At 41.2% G+C, this 25,662-nt stretch overlaps 1 protein-coding gene across 4 annotated transcripts in view; it reads right to left on the reverse strand.

The window, feature by feature from the left end:
• Window positions 1-25,036, reverse strand: part of AFAP1 (actin filament associated protein 1) — a 78,418-nt gene extending 53,382 nt beyond the window's left edge. For 2 of the 4 annotated variants that reach the window (XM_060774101.2, XM_060774100.2), the window contains exons 1-3: window positions 24,855-25,036; window positions 4,856-4,984; window positions 4,116-4,213 (exon numbers count right to left, since the gene is read on the reverse strand). In XM_060774101.2, the coding sequence (XP_060630084.2) occupies window positions 4,116-4,213; window positions 4,856-4,982 (225 nt within the window). In that variant the 5' untranslated portion in view covers window positions 4,983-4,984; window positions 24,855-25,036. The remainder of the gene's footprint in view (window positions 1-4,115; window positions 4,214-4,855; window positions 4,985-24,854) is intronic. The other 2 variants (XM_060774103.2, XM_060774102.2) reach the window with 1 other exon arrangement.
• Window positions 25,037-25,662: the final 626 nt, after the last annotated feature.

The following is a 25,662-nucleotide window of genomic DNA, read 5'->3' on the forward strand; positions in this document are numbered from 1 at the left end:
GCAACAGAGAAGGCAGCATCAGCAGCAACGCTCCCGATCCCGCCAGGCCTCTGGAGGCAACCAAGCCAGGCGCCGCATTTGACGCCCTAATGGACGATACCGTTTGCTCTTTCGTTACCGATGTTGTTCCCATGTCCCTCCCGATGGTACCCACCCTCTTCCTTCCATCCGGCTCGACACCGTTCGGGGATCGCCTGACAAACTTTCTCCCTGCATGGGAAAATATCACCTCAGATGCATGGGTTTTAAAGATTGTCGAAGAAGGTTATGCATTGGAGTTCGAAGAGCTCCCACCAACGGGACAAATTGTCGATACCGAACCGTCCTCAGCCATTCTGAAGGAGGTCGAGACCTTGCTTCTAAAGGGGGCAATCTCCCCTCTCCCGGACTCTCAAAACCATCGAGCCTTCTTCTCCAGATACTTTACTGTCCCAAAGCCAGACGGCTCCCTCCGCCCCATCCTCGACCTCAGGGACTTAAACTCCTTCATCGAACCTCAAAAGTTTCGGATGGTGACGGTATCGTCCATTCTCCCGCTCCTCAGGCATGGGGACTTCTTCGCGTCCGTCGATCTTCGAGACGCTTATTTTCATATCTCCATCAGAAAGCATCACAGGCGCTTCCTGGCCTTCAGGGTAGCGGGGCAGACGTACGTCTTCGACGTCCTTCCGTTCGGTCTCATGACGGCACCGAGAACCTTCACCAAATGCATGTCGGTGGTCGCGGCAGCCCTCAGGAGGGAAAAAATCCGCATTTTCCAGTACCTGGACGACTGGTTGTTGGCAGCACGCTCCCCGGACCTTCTGTGCCTTCAAGTGGCAAAGACGCTTTCCCTCCTCGAAGACCTCGGCCTCCGGCTGAACGAGGAGAAGTCCCATCTCGAGCCCACCACCTGCATAAAGTTCATCGGCGCCATGTTCGATTCTCTCTCCCAGACAGTCTTCCTTCCGGAGGAGAGGTTCAGAGCTCTTCGTGCCGAGGCGCTCAAAGTACGTCGATCCCGAGTGGTCCCCGCGAAGCAGATACAGATCCTCCTCGGGCACATGGCCTCCACGGTGATGGTGACACCATTGGCGAGGCTCCGCTTCCGTCCCCTCCAGAGATGGTTCTTGGACCACTTCAATCCCATGCGGGACAGTCCTACGAAACGCCTGCTGATACCGAAATCGGTAAAGGACTCTCTAAACTGGTGGATGAACCGCCAGCATGTTTGCAGAGGCGTTCCATTCCACCCAGAACCCCCAGCTGTCACAATAACGACAGACGCCTTGATGTTCGCATGGGGATGCCATACAGGAGATCTCTCAGTCCACGATCTCTGGTCTCCACAAGAGAAGCAGTGCCACATAAACTACTTGGAACTGCTGGCAATCTTCAAAGCTCTGAGGGCGTTTGCTCTCCTGGTAGCGGGGAAGTCGGTCCAGATCCTCACGGACAACATGGTGGCAATGTTCTATGTGAACAAGCAGGGAGGAACGGGCTCGAGAAAACTGCTCAAGCTGTCGCTGGAACTCTGGGACTGGTGTGTGGCCAGGTCGGTGTCGATAACAGCCTTGCACCTCCCGGGAGAGGTCAACGTCGAGGCCGACGCACTCAGCAGAACCAAGGCAACATCTCACGAGTGGAGGTTGAACCCAGACGAGTTGGCCAAGATCTTCAGGGATTGGGGCCTCCCGACTGCAGACCTCTTCGCGTCGCCACAAAACGCTCAGCTTCCTCAGTTCGGTGCCCGGCTTGCTCCGAACACGGTACCGGGGTGTCTCGGGGACGCGTTCCTTCTGGACTGGTCGCGGCATCTGCTCTACCTCTTCCCTCCCTTCTCGCTCATCCCGAGGGTGATCGAGAGAATCCAGTCGGCGCAAACGAACTGCATCTTGATCGCGCCAGAATGGCCATGACAACCGTGGTTCTCGGTCCTTCTCCAACTATCCGAGGGACGGATGAGACGCCTTCCACTTCGGCAGGATCTACTCTCCCGGGAAGACGGTCAACTTCTCCACCCCGACCTCGCTTCTCTGCATCTTTCGGCGTGGAGGATCCAGTTCTGAGGTCCCTGTGTCCAGAAGTCCTCCCGATCCTGGAGGCAGCTCACAAACCAGCAACCAAAAAGTGCTACTCGGCGTGCCTCAACCGCTTCCAGGCCTTCCTCTCCGGGAAGGGCCTCGACGACCAACAGCCTTCGATACCGTCGATCCTCTTGTTCCTGCTGCACCTTGCCGAACGAGGCTTGTCGTTGTCATCGCTCAAGTCCCACTTGGCAGCCATCTCTTGGCAGCTTCAACGAACAGGTGAGGCCTCCTTGTTTAAGGAGAGCTCAGTGAAGACCTTCCTGCGGGGTTTCAACAACCTAAACCCCCCAGTCCGCTCCCCAACTCCAGGGTGGGACCTTGACCTTGTGCTGGCCCGACTCGCACAGGAGCCTTTTGAACCGATAACGTCGATCGACCTGCGACTTTTGTCGTGGAAGGTAGCATTTCTTGTTGCTATTACCTCGGCCCGTAGGCCTTCGGAGCTTGCAGCACTGCGCGTGGACGAACCATATCTTGTTGTCCACGACGACAGAGCAGTCCTCCGTACCGACGTGAACTTCCTTCCCAAAGTTGTGTCCCCCTTTCATGTGAATGAAGACATTGTCCTTCCCTCGTTGTGTCAGTCCCCCTCCACCCCGAGGGAGAAAGAACTTCATATGCTTGATGTGCGGAGGGCTTTGCTTTCTTATAGGGACAGAACCGCTCGGTCTCGAAAGACTCAGAGACTGTTCGTGGCGTATGCCCGAGAGAAGTTGGGCTTGCCGGTCACGGCGCAACGCCTGTCCCATTGGATCACCTCGGCAATCGAGCTTTGTTACCAGCTTGCTCGACAGCAGCCCCCTTTGGTTGTCCGGGCTCGGTCAACCAGGGCTATGGCGGCTTCAACAGCCTTCCTTAAGGGAATTCCCCTGGACGCTATTTGCAAGGCGGCCATTTGGAAGAACCCTCAGACATTTGTCTCACATTATAGACTGAATACCAGGTGTACACCTGACATGGCCTTTGGGAGGGCGATTTTGGGATCGTGTCCTTCATAGGACCCAAAGATTTTTTCTTGTGTTGGTCGGTACCGAGCCTTTCTTCGGTACCGTACATTGTTGTGAATGTTATTTACCATGTTCTACTTGAATTTGATTGTTTACCGGTGCCATTGTTTGGCCCTTGACTTGACTAGTCGGTTTGCATTCTTCCCGCCTCCGGGACCTGAGCTTGCTAGTCTCCACAAGTGTGCATTCGCAGAGACCACGAAGAAAAATGGTAGGTTACATACCTGTGACCATCTTTCTTCGAGTGGTGCTCTGCGAATTCACACTAACCCGCCCAGCCTCCCCTCTATGCAAACCTCCAATTTCTCGCTACCGTAGCGGCGTAGGAATTGGATCGGTGTGCGCGGGGCGCCCTTTTATCCCCTGCCGGGGCTGGGCGGGGTTACCGCCAAAACTTGAAAGTTTTAAAATGTAGAAGTTTCCGTTGGAGCCCGCGCAGGCGCAGTCTCTCCACAAGTGTGAATTCGCAGAGCACCACTCGAAGAAAGATGGTCACAGGTATGTAACCTACCATTAAGACCATCACATTCAGCTATAAAATATAAGTGGAATACACAGGTGCAATCTGGACAATACTCTCTCTCACTCCAACTTACTTCACGAGCAAGTCTTAGGTCCCTCCTACACAGCTGTATAAAATCCACATTGAACTGAATTATATGGCAGGGCGGATCCAGATGTTATGAACTATCTGCCTTGATATTTTGGGTTATATGGCTGTGTGGGAGGGCCCTCAGTTAGGGTTGAATAAGACTGGAAGAAATCCCTCCAAAATTATTCTTCCAGCTGGGCTACAGTTCATCCTACAGTTCATCCTACACACAGCAGGATGGAACAGGGGAAAGGGTTAGCTCTCCATGTTAGGATGGAAGAATTTTTTTTCTGAAAGCTCTTCCTCTGGAGTATGTGAAAGGGCCAGAACCACATGCAAGGGTATCTGCATCACACTAAAAAGGAAAAAATACATTCTAACCCATATTCGGAAGAAAGAGGAACAAGACACATCTTTATTATTGATGAACCATTTGTAAACACTCACCAACCATTGTTGAGGAATCTCTGGCAGAGGCATCTGGGGAGGAGCTGGTAAACTATTGCCAACCTCTTGTTTCTGCACATTTTCTTTCAGGTCAAAATCTAATGGTGAAGAGAAAAGACTACTGAGAAACAGAAATGACTTGGTGAAAAGGACATGTTTTGTGACATCAATCCATCATTCATACATGGAAAACTAAGGGCCCTTCCACACAGCCGTATCACCCAGAATATCAAGGCTGAATAACCCAAAATAACTGCTTTGAACTGGGTAAACTGAGTCCACACTGCCATATATCCCAGTTCAAAGCAGATAATGTGGGATTTTATTGAGCTGTGTGGATGGGGCCCCAAAGGAGAAAAATAAACCTGTAGTATTTGGAGTAGAAAGAACCAAGGGTAATGGAAAAGTTTCCTTACTGGAAGGAGTTTTTAAACTTTACTGTGAAGAAACTCACAGAAAGCTATGGAAGTAATGCTTTCATGCCAGTCAAAAGAGAACTGAATACAAAAACATCAGCCCTTCCCTTTAAGGCCTGAGGTATATTCTACAGAATTTCTTGCCTGGCAAGAACTCTAATATGTTCCAAAACTTTTCTGCTCCGTTGCAGAAGACACAAGCATCAGTTCAGAAACATTACATACAATAAAAGAGATCTTTGTGTTTCACTTTCCTGGTACATTGTATAAATACAGATATGTTTCACTCTATACTGTGTGAAATAAAACCAAACTTATACTGACCTTTTGATGACTGTATTCTCAGAAGAATGTTAGTTAAAACTGCTTTTTTCTCCCTGACTGTGGATGTCAAGTATTCATGGTCCAGAAGTTGAAGGAACAATTGCAGTTCAACTATTAATTCTTCCATCGCTAAAAATAAAAATAAAAAGATGCATGATTAAATTAAGGCTAATAATGAAATTTGAAACAGACAACCTAGCAGAAATAAAAACAGAAACTGTTACTCCTGCTTGTTAAAATTATAATTAAAACCTGCCCTAGCCTGTTGCCATTTGAACCATTTATTCCTTAGGCAGGAAGAATCATGTTCACACAACTGCTTATATCTATATGGCTAAGGAAAAATGGTGTGAACCCAGCAGTACCTAAAGCACTTGGGGGAACAACACTGCTTGCCCTTTCTAATGTAAATAGGTCACAAAAGGGTGTAAAAAGTTTCACATTCCATATCCTTGGATTCTGTATGGCTAATGGCATGTGGTGTGCACCCATATTCCCTTATAGAATTTGATGTCATTTTGATATTTTCAAGGTCTACCTTTTGACTGCTAAACCTACTCATGGATGGATCTATTTATATGGCACAGCACAATTCCAGCTCCTAGCCTGATGTCAGGTGATTTCTTTTAAGTATTGAGAAATTTCCAATTTCTGCGTCATGGCCAATTCAAATATTAGCAATTTCCATCCATGGGAAGACTGCTACAAACATATTGTGCATAAATTTCCTCCTCCCAAAGTTTCCGTAAAGAAAGATGGATTTTTTTTCTAATTAAGACCATCAAATTCAGCTATTTTGCTGAATTCAGGGATTTTGCATTTCACACAGAAATATAAAATGTTGCAACTGCCAATCAATACAGAAAAGTTATCAAAAGCAACCTGTCTTGTTTTGGTTCCTAGAGGCTGTATTCCATTTTTTTTTTTGGGGGGGGGGGGGGAGCTCTTGGGAACTTGGGAACATGTGCCTGGAGTGCAATTGCTGTTGTGTTTATTGATTCGCCTTCTCTATCATTTCCTATAGGGAAGGTGTAGTGGCCTACCTATTTCCAATAGCTCAGCACTGTTTCAACATTTCAATATCTCAGGTATTAAGGTATCATAGAATTCTTCACCATCACACTATGCACTGTCACTTCCCAGATTTCAGTCAGTAACCATATGAAATGGTAGACCACAACTATGGGCAGTAAATAAAACAAGTAATAGCTACTAGTCTATGACCAACAATGTGTATTTGTAAACTTTCATTAATAGTGTGGGAAGATTTTTGCTGTTGTTTAATATACCTTTAAGGTACTGGTGGGCAGATAGGATTAGTTTAGGAACATTTGGATGGACACATTTTGTCCATGCTTGTTAGAAGAAGAATTCACAAACAGCAAACAACCACAAATCTTTTATGCCACACACAGTGAGGTAAGATCATCATAAATAGCCACACATTTCCTCCTGCTGAACTCACCTCTCTGTTAGGAGGTGGTCCACATTGCCAATCCTTTGCTGTATGTCAATAGGTGTTTCAGTTTTATTATTCCATTATGCATGAGAACAAATTTATTTTCTGCAAAGTGGAGGTGTGTTAATACCAATATACTGATAGGCAAGTAGCTACACATACAAACTGTCTTTAATGTTTTTAAAAATGCAACCTGGGAAAGAATGCTCCTGGATAGAAATGTTCACCTTCCAACAACTTGTTCTGCCCACCACTAACTCCTCTCTTCAGTTACATAGTGAAGTAATGCCATCTAAAAGATAGCCACAGTGGCTTTAACAATTTGGGTTTTGGGTAAAACATCCGGGTAAAAGGCAAAGATTTCTTAAACGGATTAAAGAAGCACACTGCAAATTAATAGTCATGGATGCCACTACAAGGGGAGTACCTTTTTGGTCCATGTAAACACGTTTTAAGTCATAGTTTGCTAAGGTAATCCTATGGTTTGAAAGACAAAATTTATCCTGGTTATTTAGAAAATAATGTCATAATGCAAAAGTGTCATTTTATTGATGCCTTACAGCACCCCAAAGCATAAAATACAAAAACAAAAGCAGGATATTTTTCCACCTGATTTGGCATTGAAACAAAATTCACTCAGTGGTGGGAATAAAGTGTTACCACTAATATAAGAAATACATAAAAATAGTCTTGGGCCATAGAAAATATCATTTGGTTATATTTTAGAACTCCCCCAAAACCCTAAGAATTGCAGCAGCAGATACCACAACATCTGGACACATTTGTCCCATCTGGTGGAGCTCATAATTTCTCATCCATCACAAACCTTCTGGTAAGCTTTTCCCCAAATATTAAAAAAAAACCAGAATACGAATCAGATTAATAATAGGTTTCTGGGACTTTCTTCTGAAAGGTAACTCACTATGTGAAAAGCTTTCTTGGAATTTCCTCTTGCCTTGGGAAATAGAAACCTAGTCATTGAAAATGTGTGGCAACAGTGAAATTTAACTCAAAGAAAAATGTAATCTGGTTCTCCCAGTGATTTATTTGCTTCAGCAAGACCGCTGGCACCAGCCACTGAATAAACAGTGCTTTGGCATCTAGATAGTTATTCAGATTTCCCTTTTGCATATTTAGGAGCAAGCCTACCATGAGATTTATGACAGATGAGAGATTACCACTTCAGATGCTGTACTTCCCTCCTATTGAGATGCACAAATATATACATATTCATACATACTCTAGAATTTCTCTCCAAACTCAAAGCGCTTACCCTGTCATACAGCCCTCAAGCATCCCATCAGAGCGCACTAGATATCCACACCCTAGTTTCACTAGATGGCCCATGCACTCACCCTATCTCATACTCTAACTTAACTCCCCAAAGAGAAAAGAAGGAAGATAATAAAAAAAGGACTATCCAGCACGTTTGTTGAAAATGAATGGAAGGAACATGACTCAAACAATAATGCTGTGGGCAACTGGACCCCATCCCACTCGTGTAATTTTACAGGTTAAACTGCATTCCCCATCCAACAAATGATTATTTGTCCAAGTAGCATTGAAGTATTGTGCATTTTTACACTAAGGAAAGAGAAGGGAGAAAACAGTGTAAAGGAGACCACTGAACACAGCTACCCTAATATCATGTGCAACCCGAGACATTTTGTCCCTAGAGACATAGGACATAATGATGCTTCTCATCATTCCATGTATAAAACACCAGCTGGATTGACCGCTGAATCTTTTAGTTGCTAAGGGGCAGCTTTATGCACTGCCCCTCATGGAAAGAGATTATTCAGGGCAATGTGGCACATAATAATTATCCAGTATGCCACGTCCCTCAGCATTAGCTGCTTAAGGTGGCTGCTTTAGTCTGTCCATGTGTAGAACTGGTCCTGCTCATATCCTAACCATTGTTTGAAATAAAAAAGAAGTGTGAGTGATGGTAATTAATTTTTCAAAGTGTTCTAGATTTTTCCCTGATAACAGCCTGTTTTGACTGTTGCTGTTAGACTGGCCCCTGATCTGTTACTTTAGAGCAACACAGCAAGATGATACCTAATCTTTCAGCAAGTCAGCTGTTAGATTCACCAACAGCAACTGGCAGCATAATGCCATCAGCTGCACAAGACCCAGAGGTCATAGATCAACTGTGCAATCTGTTATTACAGCACTCCATCTCTGCCAGACGTCTGTGGTGCCAATTTGCTTTCACTTGCCCATTTTTTCCAAGGATTCATAACTGTTTTTCAGGCAGGCAGGTGAAGATGCAAAATAAATGCCTAATGGGAGCTTTCTGTCAATACAGAGATTTAAACTGTTGACACAACAGCCTGAAGTTAGAACTTTAGGGAAAAGCCTGCCATGGCAGGTCTACGTGCAATGTGTAATTCTGTCGTACAATAAACTTCTTCAAAACGAAAACCAGTTTCTCTCACAAAGGAAAGATGCTCCAGGTGTTCAGAAATTCTCTACCTTTTTATATTGCTTGTAAAACATGTAATGTCTAAGGGGAAACTGTACTGCATAGTTCACAGACTTGGATCAGTGATGAAGTTTTACAAAAATCAAATTTTGGTGAATCTTTTGCAACCACAAAGCTTTCACAGTAGTCAAACATCAAAAACAAGTATGTTTCAATGCTCAAGACATGACAAGTAGCTATTGGAAAGAATGGGACAATCTGGGAATAAATTATACAAGAAAATACCTGGAAAAGAGACTGTTCTCTTCAAATGAAAGTAAAGAATTATGTGTCTCTTACTTGAAAAACTGCAATATATGCATTTGAAACAAAAGTATCAACTCCCTTTCTGTCGGGGGTATTTTATCAACATGAGATACAGAACAATCGTTCTCTTCTATATCTCTCCATGCTAAAACACTGTTATTGAGCTCCTTTTTAGGAAAGCCTTCCCCTTGTCACAGGCACGATTGGTGGGGACGAGAGACAAGGCCTTCTCGGTGATTGCTCCCCAGCTATGGAACTCCCTTCCTGGTGAGATCAGGGCGGCCCCCTCTCTCCTGTCTTTTAGAAGGATGGTAAAAACTTGGCTGTGGGACCAAGCTTTCGGGACAGAGCAATAAAGCAGCAATGGGAAAGATTACCAGGCCAATTAGATTAGTCACAGATGATTAGGACTGTTTGAAATGGTGTATTTTAATACTGAAATAAATCTTTTTAATGTTTATGTATGCGTCTATGAATTTGTGTCCCGGCATTGAATGTTGAGTCCCCTTCAGGGTGAGAAGGGCAGAATATAAATGTTTTTAATAAATAAATATATAAATAGACACCTTCACATTTCATCTTCACAACAATCTGTTCTAAACAAAAAAATTGTTTATTTATTTACAATATTTATAGCCCGTCTTTCTCAGCCATACGGCCACTCAAGGCGGGTTACAAATTGGCACAATTCGATGTCAGGCATTCATGAAAGTGCCATTAAAAATAATCAACATTACAATATAAAACATAAATAAAAACCATTAAAGCATATAATCATCGGTGTCATCTTGTTAAAAACTTTATCCAGTAACATCGTCTGGCCATTCTATGTTCATCATTCATAGTTCCATAGGTCTTTACTTTTTTTCGGAAAGTCAGGAGGGAGGGGTCCGATCTAATATCCCTGGGAGGGAGTTCCATAGCCAGGGGGGCCACCACTGAGAAGGCCCTGTCCTTCATCTCTGCCAATCGCACTTGCGAGGCAGGCAGGATGGAGAGCAGGGCCTCCCCAGATGATCTTAAGCTCCTAGATGGATCATAGGAGGATATATGTGTTTCAAGTTGCCATTATACTACATTATTATTTATGAAATTTCACAAATGCTTTTTTCTAATAAGAATTTAAGACCCGTAGCAAACTAGCCTCCTGCGGGAGCAAACTGTGCCAGCACGTCCATGACGTCATGAGACTCCGCCTCTCTCTCCACCCCTTTCTCAGCCTCTTTCTCCGTGCCAGAGTGGTTTTTCCTTTGCTAGGGCAGCATTGCCAGCGTACTCCCATTGTTGAATTCTGTCAACAACGAGAGAACACTGGCAATGCTGCCCTAGCAAAGGAACAGTTTGCTCCCGCAGGAGGCTAGTTTGCGGCGGCTCTAACACTTCTTATAACTGAAACTGCTGAAGCTTTAAAACAAAAAAGATATATGTGTGTGTGTGTCACACCTAATCAAAACAAATTAAAAGGATAATCATATGGCAATAGGCATATACATATGAGATCCACTGCGAAATTAAGAATTCTAAAATTTGGGATAGCTTATGATTTGGTTTACTGATGCCTCACTCTTAAACGCCAGCATAGCATAAAGGAACTTAACTAGAAAAACACATTCAAGTATATGTAGATAGGGACAGACGTAGGCATACTCAGGAAGCAAGATTCAGTGTGAAAATGAAGGCATTATAAGTACACAAGAGTGCTCTGTTTTCATGTGTGAAATATTAGAAGATGTAAAACCAAGGTTTCTGACTTATGGGAACCCTAAAAGCTTTCATAGCAGGATTTGTTCAGAAGGGGGTTGCCTTTGTTTCCTCTGAGAGTGTGACTTGTCCAAGGTCACCCAGTGGATTTCCATGTCGGAGTGGAGATTTAAACTCTGGCATCCAGAGTCATAGTTCAACACTCAGACCACTACACCAGGGGTCCTCAAACATTTTAAACAGAGGGCCAGGTCACAGTCCCTCAAACTGTTGGAGGGCCGGACTATAATTTTTTTAAAAAATGAATGAATTCCCATGCACACTGCACATATCTTATTTATAGTGCAAAAACACTTTAAAACAATACAATAATTAAAATGATGAACAATTTAAACGAATAAAAACTTATTAGTATTTCAATGGGAAGTGTGGGCCTGCTTTTGGCTGATGAGATAGGATTGTTGTTGTTGGTATATGCTTTCAAGTCATTTCAGGATTAGGTTGACCCTGAGTGAGGGCCGGATAAATGACCTTGGAGGGCCGTATCCGGCCCCCAGGCCTTAGTTTGAGGACCTCTGCACTACACCATGCTGACACTAGAATGTTAGCAGTTGTCTCAAATGATTAACAAAACATTATCAGCACAACAAGGAGGGGAAAACAAAACTACTGTATGTCAGTTAATCAAATCTGCATATATTTAAATAATCAGAAAACTTGTTGTGAAGTTTCCCAACTTTATGCTAGAAACTTCAACCACAATAAAAAAAAGGTATATTGCATATTCTAACAGTAATCACAATCAGTGTGATGTCAAACTCATGGGCTTCCTTAATAGCATCAAGAGCGCTTTTATAAAAAGGCAGCTATGAACTATGCAATCAACTGAGTTAGAAGGCAATGACTCTACAAGCCATTTGGGACTAAATGCTACATCAACCTGACATGAAGTACACCAAAAGTTCCAATTCTTTTGTCTTCCAGTTTGGACTTCAGCTCCAAAGAATCCCAGCCACAATGGCCAAGGGCATGCCCAGTTCTGAGACAGGAGATCTAAAACAACTGGAGGACTAAAGTTATGAAATCCCCTTAATCAGACCACATCCAACTGTAGCCCTATTGACAAGACTGGTGTTAAGACATATATAGTGGTGTCTTAGCCAAACATCCCAGATCACTTCCTGATATCTATACATTCAGTTACATTCAGCAAAGATCTGTTCAATGTTCTTCCTCTTTGAAGCCTTTGCCCTTTTTTACTGTCTCTTTGTTTCATGTAACAGAAGTACCAGCAGGAATGAATAGCTTCTAAACTGACCTTAATCACAGTTCCCATTCCCAAAGGAGGTTTTGATTACTGATTTTTTCTCATCCTCCCTCCATTATTTTCATTTGGAAGACAATAGTCAACAATTTGGAAATTATATCATTTGGATTTCCTGCAAAAAGCAAAGGACCGAAAAATGCCAATTTCAGGCTAAACTACTAGTGTGAAACAACCCTTGATGGGGGAAAAGCCAGTAAATAGCTGTTGCAAAGCATATTAACTAAATGAAAGCTCAGTGTTCAAAGGATTCCTGAATATCTGAATCTGGAAAGTAGCATCACCATCATGAACTGCTTTTTGATCTTCCAGAGAAATGTGTAAGCACGAAAAACACCAAGGAACTCTGAGAAACTTTGCATATTTCTAGCATATCATATAGAAATGATTTCCTACCCAGTCCTTGGTACAATCACAAAACATAAATAACATTTTCCCTTCATCCAATAGCAATGTAAATGTTTTGAAATTTTATTCTTGTGGTCAACAATTAATAGTGGAACTATTACTTTGCAATCAGGGCTACACCCAACTTTTGGTTCAGGCAGTGACACCAATTAGGTACACTTGACAAAGATAAAGCTGCCTGTTGTTGTTTTTTTTTTAATTTAAAAAAATTGAATACTTTTCTCAACTTGCCAGCTGCTTATGCTGCCCACTTTTAATAAGGCCAGTCTTGCCATTAAAACCCTACTACAGACATTTTTCTTCCTTAAAATAAATTTACTGAATTTAAAAACATGACATAACCCAAGCTTTTATTTATTCTTCATAAATAAAAGTAACCTGAAGAGTTTATTTGCCATCTTTATTTTTCAATATGAAATCCCTACTAGATCTTACCATATGATAATTTCACCCTAACTCCCCAAATACACTTGCATAACTTCTCTCTTAGTAGGAAGTCACTTTTGCGTAACAAAACAAAGTTGAAACTAAATTCCAAAAACTATACTTCTAATTTTTAACAGAGAATCCTGATATTAGGGCTCCTCATTATGAATCCAGATTATCAGGGTTTCTCCAACATATGGCTGGAAATGGCCACAATGGGATTTGGCAAGTTCTATCACTCTGTCCGACCGGGCAGCTGCCACCAGTCTGTAGAAAAACAGCTGTGGCACACAAAAGTAACTAGAAGAGACAAATGTTAAAGAGGCCTTCCTTCATATATCATATTACAATATGTTTCACAAGTTTCCATCCCTCCCCATAAAATAGCTAAGAAAATCAACTTGCTTTGGTTTTAATGTTTATGGAAGTCGGAAATAAACAAAGCCAAGTTTCATCATAACAAATCTCTGCTCAGCACCAGTTTCACACTATACTAGAGATGTAAATCTTTTAAAATTTAATCATGGTGGACAACAATTAATTTAATTATTTTTCACCCCGCTGTAAGACTAATCCTTATTCAGGATTTATTTTTCAAAAATCTACACATGTCTTTTTATGCAAAAAACAGCCTCTTCTATGCAGAAATGCTGGGGGGGTTTTGCACAGAAGTTTGTTTTTCCTTGCATAACGTGCAATTTTCTTGATAAAAGAGCCACGTATGAATACATTCTGAACTTGAAGGTTTCCATCCAACCAATATTTTTCTCATCAAGGATTCTTGATACTCAGGGAACACTCTTTTCACCTAAACTGCTGCCCTTCTTGAAAGGGGATACAGTAGACAAGGTGTTCAAAACTGAAATGTTTAATGGGATCCTGAGCATGAACACCATACCCTCAAAGAAAACATATTACAATGTTGCATTATGTAGCTTTTCTTCTGCCTCTAAAATGGTAAAGAATATGTCTATATCTGTACTAAAAATATTAACACCTTTCAGAGTTTCTTAATGTTTGGCAAAAGAAAGAAAGAAGAAAGAACCTATCCACAAATGACCAACAGCACTATACCAAAGTCTGCAAATAATTCATAAATTCTGTAACCAACCATTGTTTTCAGTCTTAAGATTTTAAAGTATATTATTTTCAAATTTCTTACAACCTCTACAAGAGGCACAGCAGTGAGTTCAATTCAAGTTCTAGTACATAATAATAATAATAATAATAATAATAATAATAATACACTTTATTTATATTCTGCTTTATCACCCCAGACGAACTCAGAGCGGATTACAGTACACATATAAGGCAAACATTCAATGCCTTTTATACAAACAGCATACAATACACAAATAAGGTAAAGGCCTTTCCCTTTTTCATTTCTGGCATCTGGAGGCGATGCTCAACTCCGACCATGGGGGGTGCTCTTATTCCATTTTCCATGCCAAAGGAGCCTGCTATCCATAGACATCTCTGATCTTTTTTGCCAGCATGACTGCATGTCTGCATGGGGTGACCTTTTACTTTCCTACTGAGGGGGTACCTACTGATATACTGGTATTGTATGCTTTCAAACTTCTAGGTTGGCAGAGATACATATATAAAATACATACAAATATGCAACTGCCTCTAAATATAAACCAAATTTTGCTCATTGTCTTCCAAAGGTTTATATACCATAGATGTCATTTTAATTACCACAGGCTGCTTATCTTGAGTATTATTTAAGACAGGACAGTGGAGTATTAATCTAAATAATTAAAATGTACAGTGTGATGAAATAGATATCCTTGCATTCACCTGCACAGAACATGCATATATAAGAGCAGGATCAGCTGTCTCTATCTTGTCTTGTCTCCAGTCTGCACAATTTTCAACCAAAGGATTGAGATGCCTAAACCATCTTACATTCCACCCCAATAATGTACATTATTGGTGTGTATCACTGGGACAGAATGTTTGGAGATTAGATTATCTCAAATCTAATGACATGAAATCTCAGTAAGTGCAAATGCATTTAGAATGTAATTAACCATTTGAAAGACTGCCTAACCACAACTAAGCCTATCCAGATGTTTTCTTGTTCATTAAAGGTCCTCCCCAAGCTGCTCTGCCTTTCATTCAGACAGATCATTACTAGACAGAGGTGATGATGGTGCTCAGCATAACCCTCAAAGGCTGATACCACAGCTCATGAATTTTGATCACCAAACAAATTCAATGTATTTTAGGTATGCATGTGAAGCATGCCATGGAAGCTTATTGGGTGACACTGGGCAAGTCACACTCTCAGCCACAAAGGAAAGCAGTGCCAAACCTTTCTGGATAATTCTTGCCAAAAAAAACACCTTGTGATAGGCTTGCTATGCATCAGAAACATCTTGGAGGCACATAATCACCGCCACCACAACCTCAGCCAAAATGTCCCACAGCAGCATGTAAAAATCCATGATAAAGACCGTCACTCTCCACAGACATTGCTTTCTAAAAGATGGTTGAAATGAGGTTTAATACATAATGCTTCGCTGTTCAGTTCAGAATTTAAAAGTTTTGACTTTTTCTCTCTTCCAAATTATTTTTTAGCTAGGCAACACCTCAGTAAAGTACTTTCTAGTTTTCACTGTGATAGACTACAAAAAACCACATGGAAAACTGCTTATGCACAGACCTTTGGTCTATCTACTTCTGTAACAACCATGCTAATTAGTATTGTACTCCAGCATTTCAAACAATATTCTTTTGAGCCCACTGAAAAGGGTCCTTCTATATAGTTCAGAACTTATGCACACACCTTCAATCCCAACTGCAGTAAGTGGCTACTCTAAAGCTTTCAAACAAAGCATCTACTTTACTCTATGTTTATAGACATCAGCTTTTGTGTCAACTCAAGTTGAAATATATTATTTCCATACTGCTTTGGAAGAATGGAAATATGTACATTAAGATTCCCTAATGGTTGCAACTAACAAATATTGTACCTTATTGAACAAATCATTCAACAGACCACAAATAAGAGAGCTTCACAATTCCACAATTAGTTTGAACTCCCATTCACCTATTACTCTTACTGGCTCCTTTTTTGCGGGGTTCTTAGCAAGGGAAATAAATACTAACAGTTTATTTGGCGCAGCATTCCAAACATTAAGACCACACCTAATTCAAGAAAAGTCGAGCAGTCGCTTTTATGCCAAATTCAGAGGGGTGTAGCTTAAAGAGGCTACAAGTCTCAGCAGAATATTACATCAGGCAGTAGTCTGCCAGAAATTAACAAACTGAGCACTCCCCCATTTGCCACCACAAAAATATTTGGGTAAATGCATACACCACTGCACGCCTATTTTTGTTAACAATGCTCTCTTTACCAAGTAGCTAGAGGGAAATCTTAATGAGTTTTGGGCAAATTTCACTGGAATTCCCATTCTGAACAGCTTGCTGCTACAGACCTCACTCATAACGTTAAGTTACATATAAAGAGAAGATGCTACTTGACACATTCCCACCAAATTAATTTAGAGAAAACACATTAAAAATTAGTCCTACTTAACAATGTAAATCACAACAGTGCAAGGTGTTGACAGAGCATAAATGAGTTATAAATATTTCTAGTTCTGCGGAATTATGCATTTGTGTCTAATCAAAACAAACACAAACAAAAACAATCAAAGGCAGACAAAAATAACAACAGTAAAATATAGCAAAACTGCATGTCTCTCTAATGCTGTAGTCCAGATTTACAACAGTTATCTTGTACTATTTTAACTATAACCAGCAGCTGTGCAGTTTCTTGCAAAGTTTCAAACCTGCTTAAGTCTCTTGTATCTTTATGTTAATTATGATGCAATATTTAATATTCCACATCCTCTCACAAATATTTCAGTGACATTTACAACATGCATGATTCATAACTGCACAGAGGATTTTTCAAGAGTGAAGTTGGCCTCTCCACATAGCAACAAGTAGTAGGCTATCCAAATTCAAAACAGTAATGCTGTGGAATATGACTTACTAGTACAGTACCTCTACTTGTATATATCCTTTTCAAGCCACTGTCTTCTTTAAATGTATATAGTGCAGATCATCATGATAGTACACAGAGAAACAAAATACTTTTGAAGACAGCTGGTTGGACAGAAGATAACATTAGCCCTTAGTCAAAAGCAATGCTGCCATTCCTAATTCCATGATAGAAAATACGTTAACAATTTCTCATAGAGTCTATACTCATTCAGCTCCTTCAACTTTCTTTAGTCTTCAAGCTTTTCACTATATTTTTATTCTTCTCTAGATATATTCCAGAGTGTCACTATTCTTAAACTTAAACTGTCAAAATATTAGCTACCTTTCCCAATTCGACAATAAACATCCAATTGAGGACATGATTTCTATAATGGTTAAAGAACCAATTTGTTTACATGTTTATTCTACCCTGTCCCTCAAGAATTCAGAGCAGCTCAATCTTGACACCTCATTGTCTTCCCAAATCTGCCAGATAGGTTAACCCAATGGTTTACTGCAAACCAAACATCCCTGTAGTGGGGATTCAAACCTGGGTCAGGTCTAGGCATTCTTGGAGTACTTAGAAATATCAGGATGCACCCAAATAATCTTGAAGTTTGTATGTTTCTAAAGTCCATGCATAAATGTATCTATCTTAGATACATATGCCAATTTTGTTGCATGAATTGTGATGCTGCTATTTCCCAAAAAACTGCACACAAATGGAGACATGTATTGTCACATAGCTTTACTTTTCACACTTGCATAAACTAGAGTAAAATACTGAGAATCACTTGCATTTGTACATTTCCTCAGTTTTTCTGGTGAAAGCATAAGGTGCATGGTACACAACACTATTGGGTTCCTCCCAGTTGCAATCAAATGGACTTAGCATTGCAGACTAATGATGCAAGAGGACAAATTACTCTCTGACAGCAAGGAATGCTCTCTCAATGTCCCTTGTGGTGGATCTTTGGAATAGTGGCAGATCACCAAAAGATGCATTCAACATTCTGTAGTGTCAACCCTGGTCAAAGCTGCCCAATTTTGCAAATGTTGCACATACACATAATGAGGCAACTCTTATCAGAAAAATACACTGGAAATCTTTAAAAGCATCTGTTATTCCAGATTTTGTCAGAATTGACTATCAGTCTTGAATATCATTTCTAACAAACATTTTGGGTTTTACTAAAACCACTGTACAGGTCAAGTCCAAGTTGATACAACAGGAACAGGGAAGTATTCTAGTTCCAGACTGTGTCCAATATTTTGCCTTCCACATTAAGGATTTTCATGCAGCTCTGTGGCTGGCTATATCTTTTAATTTGAAAGTATTGCAACATATGGTAACCACAGTATCTTGCTGACCTACCTAACTCACAAATGAAACAACATACTGATCATCTTCAGTTTTGCTACTGAATTCTTGAATTCCTTGCTTACCATTGTATATAGATATAAATATAGATATATTATTCTTCTTTGGGGTCATCAAGTAGACACAATTCAGCAATTGATTGCTTACAGTATTGTTACAAGTTCACTGTGAAGGTAGAAGATATTCCAAACTTGTCTACTGATATATGTATATCAAGATATTTTAAATCACCAATGTTAATGTTTGCATTCTAATTAGGATCACAAATGGAAATGTGAATGGTTCTGGGGCACTTCTACACTCTATAGTTATAGTTTAACTGTAACCTGGAAGTAGGCTCTTAGCGATACTTTCACATGTCTGGACCTAACTAGTCTCTATGAATTTCACAAATTACTACAAATAAAATCACAAACTCAACTGAATATGAAAACTAAAATCCTATATTCCTAAAAGGTAATAATCTATTTCATCCACAAATGCATCACTTCCAGAATATCACCAAAAACTGAAGCAGATTTTTTTTTAAAAAAAATAAAAATCCAATATCCCAAACATTTAGAGGTTCATTGTAGCTCATAATATTATGAACGTTTCTATAAATTTGCAGGTCTAGATTATCCTTCTTATATTGGTCAAAATTCAAAACAGTTTCCTGGAAAGTTGATCTTTCCAATATTAGCCCAATTTTCTCCAGTTAAAGAAACATGAAAGTGCTTAAATATTTTAATATTTAAACTCTTATTCTTCTTTTCAGTAATGGTGTTACTGATTTCTTTGGGTACTTCTAAAATGCATAGCACAGTATCGGCTATTTCTTTTGATATAAATCAACAGTAATTATTCCTGTTTACTAAATCCTGCCAAACTAAATCACTTTATTCTCTGCGCAGAAGAAAATAAGAAATGTCACATTACCAGCTAGAAAAACACTGTAGACCCTATATAATCTTAACATAAGATAAAACAAAAAGATTTTAGTTCTCTCCCTAATTATTTCAGTGGTAGCAATAGTCTCTCATAGATGTTCATTGGTGATGATTTAAATACAAATCAACATTTGGTTACCAAATCATAAACAAAGGTGTTTTCAAGTTTAGGTTTTAGAAATCCATCCAATCTTTAAAATCAGAGGTGTGATGCCTATAATCTCCAGTTGTTGGACTCCAATTACTGCCAATTCTGACCAACATACCATTACTTCAGGATGCTGTGGGGATTTCAGTTCAGTATCTGAAGGGCTACATGTTCTATTGCCCTGAATTGATGCATTGCACTGTAATTTGTTTCTTCTTCAGAAGCACCCTTTTCTTTTGCTATTAGTTTCTTAATCTCTTGCCTTAAGTAAAATATAATAAACATAGGTTTTAGAGATAGTGCTTAATAAACTGATAAGACCTTTTAAAAAATCTTCTTGAAACCCTTTTTATATACTGGTATCATGACACTGAACTTCTGTCCTTAAGGGTCTTTAGCAATTAGCCGGTATTTGTGCTCTGAGCTGCTTCTGACCTTTTATAAGGGTCAAGAGTTTGGCCTGTGACACCAAAATGAGTTTTGGATTACCTCTCTCCATTATCTGTTTTTTTGCATTGTTAAAGCCAAGTTCTGTGTCAGCATAACTACATTTCTGGAAATCATCATAATTAAAATAGGCTGTTAGATTCTATGTAGAGCAGGGAGAAACAAGGAAAGAAGTGGTAATGTGAGGATATTAATGATTTGGTCAACAGAATGTGTTATGCTTTTTGTATCGGTCTAAAACAGTTGAATAGTATTGACTTACTAGGTCTACACAGAGCTAACTGTGGGGAAACAAAAAGAGCTTCCTAAAGTGAAGAGAGAAAACCAAGAATAGAAATACAAAGCTAAATATATGATTTAAAGGTAGATTTTTTTTTCAAAAAGCAACATTAATAATAGCTGATACAACCGGACAAGATCTTACAGATATTTGACTGAGATATGTTTAAAATAATATAAAGAAACAAATAGTGTGTATTACAGAGTGGTGGTGTCCAAGTGGAAAATATATTCTATCTATGGAAGGATATGAGCATAATACATTACTGGTGGTGGGAGTTACAAACTTAAAGAAAGAAATGAGTCATGTTTTGCAGAAAATTGAAACCAGTGCTAGAACTTCTGGCAATTATTCTCAATTTTCGGGGTTACAGGCCCCTCTGAGAATCTGATAAAAGATACTGAGCCCTTCACTAGAAAAAAATGCATGCAAACACAATTGTCTAGGTAACAAGAAGGAAATTGCAGGGAGAGTGGAAGGAAATGTGTCAATTTTGTGCTCAATTCAGTGAACAGATAAAACTCATCCAATGATCCTATATGGATTAAAAATCCTTGATGTTGGTGCAATTTATGTATGGATTTTGCATCTCCTTACTCTGTTTGAAGTTGCCATATTTTTCACAGGCTGACGCACTTTGTTGTCTATTCAAATTGAATATTTTATTGAGGTGGAAATGATCATGAGATAGCTGAGCAGGATCTATTCCTAAAATGTGATTGTGTCTGTCTCACTTTGAACACCGATTATAGGCTTTAATACACACTGCACGGATATACCCTTTGTAGTTACACTCCATTTCTGCAGGCTGTGCTTAATACCTCTCATATATGGTAGATAACACTTTGAATGAAAATGAGATGTTTGCTCTCAATCCGCTTGTAACTTTGAGTGGCAGCTCATAGGCTGAAAAAGTGTCTCACCCCAAAACAGAGGAATGAGACATCTATCCACTTCCCTTTCCACAAACAAAGCACAGCTTATTTTTCTATTTTGCTTCAGTTCATTCCTGCATCTGATGAAGTGTGCATTTTATTTATTTGATACAGAATGTTCATATAGACAATGTAAATCAAACTATTACTCTGAAGTTTACACTTCAAGCCATTCATTGTAACTTATTCTTTTGCTGAGCTTTATAAAGGAATTTAAAACAGAAATTAAAGCAATTTTACAGAATAATCCAGAACAGAAGCCATCAAATTGAAAAGTCTGCACTTTAAGACAATTGCTCCTTTAGACAGGTGGTATGATTTCCACCAAGTTTCAAAATAATGGTTTGGGAACACATCCAAACTGTATTGCACTGGTTCCGGTCGTGCTTCTCAGGCAGGTTCCAGATGGTGGCGCTTGGGGATAGCTGCTCCTCAAAAAAGGAGCTGTTATGTGGTATCCCACAAGGGGCCATTCTATCCCCAATACTCTTTAATATTTATATGAAGCCGCTGGGAGAGATCATCCGTAGGCATGGGACAGGGTGTGAGCAGTATGCTGATGACACCCAAATATATTTTCTATGTCTTCAAAAACAGTTTTAGCTAAAGACAGTGTATCTCCTCTGAATTAATGCCTGATGGAGGTAATGAGCTGGATGAGGAAAAACAAATTGAAACTGAATACACACAGAACAGAGGTTCTTGCCATCAAGGATCCTAATCTGGGGATGGAGATGTGTCAAAAAGTTCTGGATGGGGTGACACTCCCCCTGAAAGACTGTGTTTGCAGCTTGGGAGTGCTCCTGGATCCGTCTCTCCAAATGTCAGCCCAGGTAGTTGAGATGATTAGGAGTGCTTACTATCAGCTTTGGCTGATAAACCAGCTGCACCCCTCCCTAGATTTAGAGGACCTTAAAATGGCAGTGCATGCACTGGTAACCTCAAGATTGAACTTCTGCAATGCACTCTACATTGAGCTACTTTTGTACCAAGTTTGGAAATTCCAACTGGTTCAAAATGCGGCAGCCAGACTGGTTGCAGAAACATCTAGGAGTGAGAATATCACATCTGTCCTATAGTCACTGCACTGGCTGCCGATTAGTTTCCGGGCAAAGAATAAGGTGTTGGTATTGACCTTTAAATCCCTACATGGTTTAGGTCCAGATTAGCTACAGGATTGTCTCCCCCCTCCCACTGTATAATCTGTCTCGAAAACTGAGGTCCCTGGAAGGGGGGGGGGGTGTCTGCTCCAGCCTGCCAAAACCTGACAGGCAACCACCACCCACCACCTAGAGGACCTTTTCATCTGCCGCCCCAAGACTGAGGAACGACCTGCCAGAAAAGCTCTGAGAACTAGATCAGCTGTCAGAATTTGAAAACTGACTAAAAACCCCTCTTTTCCGCCAAGCTTATCCAGCCAGTTGAAAGCATAAAAGTCATGTCCCGTGTTTTGGTCTCTCATCTATGTGATGAATGTGTAATTTACAGAAATGATCTGATCTGTATCTTTAGCAGAACTGCATTTTAATATGTGTGTTGGTAATTTTTTTTGTAGTATTTGTATGTTTTTGATTGTGCTGTGACCCGGCTTCAGCCATGGGAAGAGGCGGGTAATAAATAAATTGTTATTATTTATAATTAATACAGTTTTTTACCAGTTTAATTACTATAGTTCAAGGCTATAGGATCCTGGGGTTTGTAGTTTGGTGAAGCACCAGTGTTTTCTGGCGGAGGAGGCTAAAGATTTTGCAAAACTCCAACTCCCACAATTCCATAGCATTGGGCCATGGCACATTAAATTATGTAAAAAAAATCTGGAAAAAAAATCCGTTCCTGGTTTGAAAGTGTTATTTCTCATTTAAAAGTAGCTGTTCTACCCCAGAAACTTTGTTTTTGTGGCTGCCACAAACTATGTTGAATTGGTTGAGCCTCTTATCAGATATTCATTGAAAAACTTAAGCAAAATGTGCTCCACAGAAACAAAAAAATTGCATTCTAATAAACCTTTTCCATGTTTTTATGATAGAATCAATTAGGAAATGACATTGATAACTCAGGAACCAAAAACGTGTTACATATTCATCTGGTCATCTGGAAACAAATCTTACCACAGAAGTAAAAAAAAGTTATGAATAAGTCTGAGTCAGATCAATCCATTCAACATCCGTTCAAAGAAACGTGTACATGTCGAAGAATTTGAAAAAAAAAAATACTGTAGACTTGCATCCCGGAAAACACTCAGAGCTCTTCCACACAGCCATATAAACCAGAATATCAAAGCAGATCATCCATAATACCTGTTTTTAACTGGATTAGCAGAGGCACCTTCCACATAGCGGTATAAAATCCCACATTATCTGGGTTGAAGCGGGTTATATGGTAGTGTGGACTCAGGCTCCTTCCACACAGCTGAATAAAAGCCCACATTTTCTGCTTTGAACTGGAATATATGACAGTGTAGACTCAGATAACCCAGTTCAAGCAGATATTGTGGGATTTTTTGCCTTGTTGCTGTGGCCCAGTCTGTGTATATGTGTTGTGTGTGTGTGTGTGTATTTGTGTATATGTGTATATATATGTGTTTGTGTGTATTTGTGGTTTTGCGCATGCGTTGTATTTTTTGTTTTTGTTTTTTTATTTATTGAGTCTCTTCTGCTGTGTTTTTCTGTGTTTTTCTGAGTGATGGTCACTTGCTGGCCTGATAGGTGTATTATGTCCAAATTTGGTGTCAATTCATCCAGTGGTTATTGAGTTACGTTAATCCCACAAACGAACATAACATCTTTATTTATATAGATTATATGGCTGTGTGGATGGGCCCTTCCACACAGCCTTATATCCCAGAATATCAAGGCAGGAATCCCACATTATCTGAATGTGGACTCAGATAACCCAGTTCAAAGCGGATATTGTGGGATTGTCTGCCTTGATATTCTGGGATATAGGGCTGCGTGGAGGGGCCCTCAGATGACCCAGTTCAAAGCATATATTTTGGATTATCTGCCTTGATATTCTGGGTGATATGGCTGTGTGGAAGGGCAGCTGGGTTATCTGAGTCCACACTGCCATATAACCAACTTCAACCCAGATAATGTGGGATTTTATACTGCTATGTGGAAGGTGCCTCTGCTAATCCAGTTCAAAGCATATATTTTGGATTATCTGCCTTGATATTCTGGGTGATATGGCTGTGTGGAAGAGCCCTGAGTCCACACTGCCATATAACCCAGTTCAATGCGGATTTTATACAGCTGTGTGGAAGGGGTTGAGCTGGTAGGACTTGTAGTCACTCCCAATGGGGATGATTCACAACTTTCCTGAATTTTCAAAAGTGAGTGTAAGAAACTCTAGACAGGAAAGGACAAACAGATTGGCTGATTCACCCGTTTTTAGTCATACTTTTGAACGTAGAACCCTGACACTCTCTGTTTCAAATAACCCACTCTGTGTGAAACAAAAGCCCGAAGATTTCCCCCCTCAACACTCGAAACTCGCTGTTTTTCACACTGTAGGGCTTTCTTGGGTGAAAAGCCGGTGAGGGCCGCTCCCATCAGCCCAAACCGACACCGAAGAAGCCTTGAAGGCGGCGGGGCAAGGCCTGGAGGGTGCATGGAGTGCCTCCCACGCCTCAGACGGGGCCCAGGAGGGATGCAACGCCGAATGGCAAAGCCATTCCTCCACCAGGCGCCAAGCTTAGGGCCTGCCTGAAAGGAGGCAAGAGAGAGAGAGGAGCTAAGAGAGAGAAAGGCCCGCTTGCCTTTTGTCTCCGCGCTCCAGTCACCCCCGTTCCCGTCTGGGGCAAAAGAGGCGCGCTCGAGCCCGGCTTACCTGGCGCGAGACGGAGAGAGAGAGAAGCAGACCCTCGCTGGACAGCTGGCCGCCGTGGGCGCGCGCTCGCTCGCTCTCGCGCTCTCTTGCTCTTTCTTTCTCTTCACGCTCCCCTCTCACACCCTCCTTTCTCCGCGCCGGGGAGAACGGGACCCGAACGCCCACCTCTCTCTCCCCCCCCCCGGAGTGGCGTCCGCGCTAGCCAATGGGCGAGCAAAAAAAAGCGAAGGGAGGGCGGGGTCGGGAGAACAAAGGAGGGAGGGGGCAACCCGGGAGAAATGGCTGTGCGCAAAAGGGAGGGCAGAGGGGGAGAGGGGTGGGCTCAGGCTCAGTCCCTTCGCGGATAGCGGGGACGCCCACGCCGTTCTTAGCAAGGGGAAGGGAGGAAGGGGCGGGAAGGGAGGAGGGTCTCTCTCTCTCTCTCTCTGCCTGCCTGCCTCCCAGGACTGACTTCCAGAGGGAGGACCATCTGCCAAGGCGAGCCTGAAGTTCAGTGGGAAGGAAGGCAGGCGCTTCTGGGCTTGCTGCTTTGAGTGTCCCAGGGCCTTCCCACATACACACAACTTCCAGAATCAATCTGAACTTAGCCTGAACTTGCCCCAAAAAGAAAAGGAGAAATCCCTCAACTATGAACAGAGCACACAGGCCCTCACAGGATAGAGTCTACTTTTAAATGTTTCCTTTAACACTTTAAATATCAAAGCTGAAGTGTGCTGTCGCACGCTGGGCCTGTGCATCAGACTGTAGACAGGACATAAATTCTGTGTGCCCAACGGGTCGCTGGGGCTGCCTCAGCTGCCTCAGATTA

This window comes from Anolis sagrei, chromosome 4, assembly GCF_037176765.1.
Source record: "Anolis sagrei isolate rAnoSag1 chromosome 4, rAnoSag1.mat, whole genome shotgun sequence".
Lineage (NCBI taxonomy): Eukaryota > Metazoa > Chordata > Lepidosauria > Squamata > Dactyloidae > Anolis > Anolis sagrei.